At 47.3% G+C, this 6,589-nt stretch overlaps 1 protein-coding gene across 1 annotated transcript; it reads left to right on the forward strand.

Moving 5' to 3' along the window:
• The first annotated feature begins 2,038 nt into the window (after positions 1-2,038).
• LOC136540494 (alcohol dehydrogenase-like 7) lies at positions 2,039-4,704 on the forward strand. The gene is made up of 9 exons (XM_066532502.1): positions 2,039-2,270; positions 2,393-2,529; positions 2,663-2,706; positions 2,860-3,185; positions 3,291-3,373; positions 3,530-3,609; positions 3,766-3,826; positions 3,929-4,024; positions 4,113-4,704. Exons 1-9 carry the CDS (start codon positions 2,231-2,233, stop codon positions 4,395-4,397), a joined length of 1,152 nt encoding a protein of 383 aa, XP_066388599.1. The 5' UTR covers positions 2,039-2,230; the 3' UTR covers positions 4,398-4,704.
• Positions 4,705-6,589: the final 1,885 nt, after the last annotated feature.

Raw genomic sequence — 6,589 nt, forward strand, 5'->3', positions numbered from 1 at the left:
CTAAAGGATGTAGTTGGAAACTGGACCATCCGGCTTCTATTGATTGTACTACGAATCAGGGGCGGAGCTACAGGGTGGTCCCTGTGGGCCGCGGACCACCCTGCGCTCAGGCCCATCCAAGGCCATGGGATTCGGAGCTTTGGACGTCCATGCCTCTATATTCCGCTCAGCCTTCGCGAATCACTGGATCACAGCGTCGCCGCCGCACCCTTCTCTATTCCCGTATCTTCCGCTCGGCCTTCGCGAATCGATAGCCCTTCTCTATCCTCCGTCGCTTTGGCTTCCGTGCGCGTGTGTCAGGCGACGCACTGACGCTGCGACGGCAGCGGTGGCGTGCGCGGGCTGCGCGGCCATCGCCCATCGTCGCGACGACAGCCGACTGCGTCCCAGCTCTCTGAGCAAGCAGCAGCCCAGGCCTCTTAAAGCGGCTAAGCCAATCAACCTGCTGCCGTCCTCCCTTACTCACGATTGTGCTTTTTCCTTACAAAATAGGAGAGAGATCAAGCATTATTGGCAGCCTGATCCAGCGACTCGATTTTGGTCACTTTCTTTTTTGTCTCTATCATTTCGATTCAGTTTGCAATTACTGGTTACTTATGGCTGCGACGACCGGGTGTCAAAATTTCGTTGAAATTTCATGAATTTCGGTAATTTCAGTGGTGGCTGAAAGAAAATTCCAAAATATTTTATTACACTAATACATGTGCTATATAACTCTAGACTCATATTTTCTATTGTTTATGTTGCATATTCTTCTAGTCAATAAATGTGTAGTCATAATCAAGCTAATATTTGTTTAGATCTACTTTTTTTAGAAAAAAAAACATACTTCATGTGCAAGTTTTTTTTAAAAAAAATCGGCGAAATTTTCAGCCAAATTTCGGTAATTTTGGGGGTAGCTGAATTATGTTTGATACCAAAATTGAAAACCCTGGCGACGACTTATCACTTACGTGGTGCATTAAAATTGCTGTTAAAAGCACCCAAAGCGGCGATTATGATAATTCATTAATTCAGGGAGAATCAATATATGATACCACAGTTTGAGGAGAAAAATCTGGCTCATCCAATAATTCAAAGGTGTGAAATAGACTTTTTCCAAAGGTAAAAAAGGATACCAGCCAATAACGGCTTTTGGCAGCCGAGTCGAGCCCACACTGTCGGCACAAGCATTTTACACATGCTGGCGGTCCACACATCACTACACCTTGTCACAGCTCACTGACAAGCGCAAGCAACCGATCGGGGTAACAGTTACTATACGGAGTAGGGACTAGTTTTGAACATCTTGGCTGTACCCTTAATTAGTCTATAAATCAATCACAGTCACAAAAAGACTTTGGTTGTGTGGTGCTCGCAGATTGCCGCAGCATGTTGTAACTTGTAAGTCCACTAGATTACTACATCCAGTGGCGGATACACGATGCGGGATAAGGGGGGGCTAAAACAATGGAGATGTTGATTTGCATGAAGATTTAATGGTGAAATCAAACTTTTACCACAGTGATTAGGCTTGAAATCAAAAAATTAGGGGGGGCTGGAGCCCCCCAGCCCCCCTGTGGATCCGCCACTGACTACATCTATAATAATAATATTAAATATTAAGATGTGCATCTTTTCTGTTAATTTGAGAGAAAGAAAAGGAAAAGGAAAACCACGATATATATGATGTCGTTGCTGTCGAGCAGTTTGCATCATCCCGTTTGTTGGCTTAATTAGAACCTCTTAATTAAAGCTCTGCCATAGCAGCCCTAGCAGTTATTACGTGAGCAGGCATGATGAGGTGGGCTAGCTAATTAATCAGCCGAAGCAGACACTCTGATACGCACATGCATGCATGAACTCTAGCTGTCTGAGATATGTGATAATGCTGCTTGTACACAGCCATCCCGTAGATCAGAACTATACAGACGAAGTTTCTCAATCATGCAACTAATGCAGACGTCAACCCTTCACTGGCAGGGACGATGAAGATTCCTATTATTGCCAGGCTCCAAAGCGGCCGTTCAAAGGCAAATTAGCAGCCGTTTTTTGTTTTTTGTCTTTTGGTTTTTGAAAAAGAAAAGTAGCAACCGTCAGCCCGTCACACTATGTATGGCACTTGGCCGCGCTCTCCTCAGTAGTCAGTACTGGCCACTCGTGACTCCGGCACTTGAGCTGTGCCTCTGGCCCTCCGCTGCGTTCGAGTCTTCGAGATCGATCTCTTCAGCCGCCACCCTCCCAATTCGCCATGGTGGAGGACCGGAGCCCCAAGCCCATCCATTGCAAAGGTACTACTGCAACCTTTCTTTTCTACTCGCCATAGATGTGAATGCGATGTTGCTCAGTTGCTGTTATAAGCTCTAACCATTTGATGTCACGGCCTCACGGGCGCGTGCACCGAAACACGCAGCGGCGGTATGCAGAGCCGCCGGCGAGCCGCTCACCATCGAGGACATCGTCGTGGATCCGCCGAAAGCGTACGAGATCCGCATCAGGGTCATCTGCACCTCACTCTGCCACACAGATGTCACCTTCTGGAAAGCTAAGGTAAGTCAAGTAGTGCCCAGCTTCGTTCCTACTCCTGCTCTCTGTACCAAACCCGGGAGATTCAATGGATGAATGGAAGCTCAATAGCTGCAAACACTAATCAATTCAAGTTTTTCTATTCCTTTCGCTTTAGGTGGCACCGGTATTTCCAAGAATATTAGGGCACGAGGCGTACGGGTATGCCCATGTTTTCCTTGTCCAGCGGAATCATGCGATCCTTGCTTGTTCTGACAATTTTTTCAGCTATAGGTTCTCATGTTTTTTTTTTATTGTCATCCACCCGGGCCGGGTCGGCCCGGTGTTGCGTGTGCATCGCTTATTCGCATGCAGGGTAGTGGAGAGCGTCGGGGAGAACGTGGAGGGCTTCGCGGCGGGCGACACCGTGGTGCCGACGTTCCTGGGGCAGTGCGACCACTGCGGCAGCTGCACGTCGGAGCACAGCAACGTGTGCGACTCGGTGCCGTTCATCATCGGGCCCGGGATGCGGCGCGACGGCACCACCCGGTTCTGGGACGCGCAGGGGAACCCGCTGCACGACCTCCTCGCCGTGTCCAGCTTCAGCGAGTACACCGTCGTGGACGTCAACCAGGTCGTCAAGCTCGACCCCGCCGTGCCGCCCAAGCTCGCCTGCCTCCTCAGCTGCGGCGCCGGCACCGGTGAGCTAGCTAGCGCTGTCCTTGTCGTAGCTAGTACGTACCACTAGCGCTGGCGTTCGATCTACTATGCTGAGTGAGAGAGAAAGAACGTTCAATATTTCTCAGGGGTAGGAGCAGCGTGGAGGTCGGCCAAGGTGGAGCCGGGCTCGGCTGTTGCTGTCTTTGGCCTTGGATCTGTCGGTTTGGCGGTAAGCCCCTGTCCTGCCCGTATCTTGTTTATTCTATTAATCATATGCATGTATACACTTTACAAGCTAAGTGTGTACATGGCCACTGGCTGATAGTAGATCGGCAGCACGCGCTGTAACTGTAATCTTTGGTGGTCACACTTTGGTTGTTGGCAGGTGGTCCAAGGCGCGAAAATGTGTGGAGCGTCCAAGATTATCGGTGTTGATCTCAACCCTGACAAGGAGGAAGTAGGCAAGTCGATCGATATCCTTTCCCATTTCGTGACAGATTGACAGAGCAGAGCAGGGCACCATGCATTATCGAGTGCCAGCTGCTAGCTTGTTCTGTATCTCAAAACTGAATGGAGAGAAGTAAAATTGTCCACTCCACTCTTGACTCTTATCGCAGGGAGATCGTTTGGCGTGACAGACTTCGTCAATCCATCGCAACTGGGCAACCGTTCCGTCATAGAGGTAAGGATATATAAAGCCAAAGTTGTCACAGTCTTATCTCAAGGCAGCGAGTTGTCCATCACCTGCAAATGCACGTTCTGTGTTCGTTCAACTTCACTGCAGGTGATCGTTGAGATGGCCGGCGGCGGCGTCGACTACAGCTTCGAGTGCATCGGCGTGCCGTCGGTGATGACCGACGCCTTCAGATGCACCAAGATGGTTTGTTTCGTTGTCAACCTGTGAACCGAGGCCAATGTAACTTCGTGCAAGGAGTTACTAACGGTTGCAAAAAAATTGGTGTTCGCAGGGAAAGGGCAAGACGATCATGCTGGGGCTAGGAAGGGACAGCGATCAGGTGTGCCTGCCGTCGCTGGAGCTGCTGTTCGGCAGGTGCGTCATGGGGTCCCTCTTCGGCGGGATCAAGCCCAAGACCGACATCCCCATCCTCGCCAAGAAATGCATGGACAAGGAGCTGCAGCTGGACGCGCTGGTCACGCATGAGCTAGGACTGCAGGAGATCAACACGGCCTTCGACCTGCTCCTGCAGGGGAAATGCCTGCGCTGCATCATCTGGATGGACAAGGACAAGTGATGGGCAACAGGCCGGGGCGGCGCGCCTGACCAAACCTGTGGCTCTGAATAAATTTGCCGTGTTTCAACTTGGCGATGCGATGCGTCGCTGAAAACTGGTGTTAGCAGCGACCAGGAAGACTATCTGTTCCTGAAAGCCGATGTATGATGAGTTTCGTTTCGTTGTCTGAATTGATTAATTACAACGTATTTGTCACTCATGTATCGACATCAATATGTAGAACAGCTGCTATATCGCTCAGTATGAACAGAAACGTTCAGAACTATACTAAAAAAAAAGTTCCGTTGATTTTCTTTCAATTTAACAATCAGTTTTGTGTCCAATCATTTCATGACACGTAGGTTCTGAAACCGGATCAGAATCTGGTAGATAAAGGGAAAAGAATTCACCCAGAATTTACAGTGGCATAAAACAAGAGAAAGTTGTTGAAATTCCAACAAAGATCACCCAGATCTTGTCCAATTGGCAACCTCCTGCTCATGTGCATGTAGCTACAGCTACGAGGAGGTACAATTACCTTCACTGATTTAGTCCTGCGAGATGCTTCAAACTTTGAGGTGAGGTGATATCAACAACTACTGTGTTGATAACCAAAAATTAGAACCCTGAAAAAAATACTAGCCAATTTAATGATCCTTTGAATTGCAGACATCAATGTTCACAACAAGCAGATTTGAAGAGAATGGGCCAACTGAAAACATTGGAGATTGCATTATTACACAAATAACAACAGACATTGCAGAAGCAGGAAATGAGACCAACTACAAGGGAAAAAACTGAAGAGGGGAATGGAAATGGCGACCTTAGAACCCGAAACAGAGTTTCTAATGAACTCAATCAACTGAAACTAAAGGAAACCTTAAAACAGAAACAGAGTTTCTAATGAACTCAATCAACTGAAACTAACGGAAACACCAAAACTGAAAAAGAGTTTCTAAAAATCAGATAAATGAAACTGGAAAATGACACATCATACAATTACAACTTGCAAAAGCTACACAACTAAAAAAAATTAACAATGTGTGCTGAAATATTGAAATGACTTAAACTAAAATAAATTAAAAAGAACAAATTGAATAACAGGATATTGCTCAATATAAAGAATAACAATATATACTGAAAAACTAAAACTAATGAAAATACTGAAAGGAAATAAACTCAAATTAATGAACTTACCTAATAATTACAGCGCAGACATGTAATCTTTATACAGGCAATGTGCAAGTCGACTTAGACCACTTAGTATGATTCCAATCACTGCTCACTAATACTTTATCAGAATCACCTTTTGTGCAGCACATCAATTTAACTGCAGTTGTTTAATTCCTGAATGTGTGGGAGCACAACGAATCAATAATCACAGGGTGATGCCTTCAGAGCTTAAGCTACTGCACGCAATAAACAAAAAAAAAAAAAATCAAGTCGCAGCTCGCAGGAGATCAGAGCACTGCTCCCTGAACCTCTCATACAGCTGCGCTCCAACTTCATTCAGGTAGCAGGCATCAACACTGACACGCTCCTCCTCTCCTCACGCCCACAACTTGCTGGCCACCTAGTCCAACTCATCCACCTTCCCTTGATACACCCTTTGCCCCCGGACGTCCACGCACACAAAATTTGTTGACAAAGCAAAACGAATGAAATCTAAAATCACCTGGGAGATACGGATGATAGCACGCCCCTCAGGTTCAGTAAGCGACGAAGAGGATGAGTGAAACAGAGCCTTTCCCGGATGGCGACGGCGACGGCGACGCCTGGCGCCGACACCTCCGCGGCTCCGCCTCCGCCGAGCACCAAGCGGACCATCTCTCTCCTCCGACGAGCACCGAGGCGTGTCTGAATCAAGCAGTAAAATGAAAAACATATTAAATCGTCAAGAAGATTAAACGGCACTGAAATAACACCTGGTCGCTAGCTCACAACATGTGACGGACTCAATTGGGCCCATGTGTTACACCAAAATGAGCTCGTCATGTGTCTGCCAATTAAACAACACGCAAAAAACGGCACGAATCTACAAACAATCTCAACCACACAAAAGTGAATGAAAACATGACACGATATCATCCGAGAGTTATTTAGAAATCCCGAAAAAAAAAGCCAAGCTCCCAACTCCCAAGCCGACCTTCAGCTGGCATAACCGCGTGTGAGAGAGAGAGAGAGACAGCTCGTGAGTGAAGCTCCTTGATTTT

The sequence above is a fragment of the Miscanthus floridulus genome, chromosome 2 (assembly GCF_019320115.1).
Source record: "Miscanthus floridulus cultivar M001 chromosome 2, ASM1932011v1, whole genome shotgun sequence".
NCBI lineage: Eukaryota > Viridiplantae > Streptophyta > Magnoliopsida > Poales > Poaceae > Miscanthus > Miscanthus floridulus.

Coding starts and splice junctions, on each gene's coding strand:
- LOC136540494 (XM_066532502.1), top strand. CDS start 2,231: ATGGTGGAGGACCGGAGCCCCAAGCCCATCCATTGCAAAG. Junction 2,707..2,859: donor TTAGGGCACGAGGCGTACGG/GTATGCCCATGT, acceptor ATTCGCATGCAG/GGTAGTGGAGAGCGTCGGGG. Junction 3,610..3,765: donor GACAAGGAGGAAGTAGGCAA/GTCGATCGATAT, acceptor TATCGCAGGGAG/ATCGTTTGGCGTGACAGACT.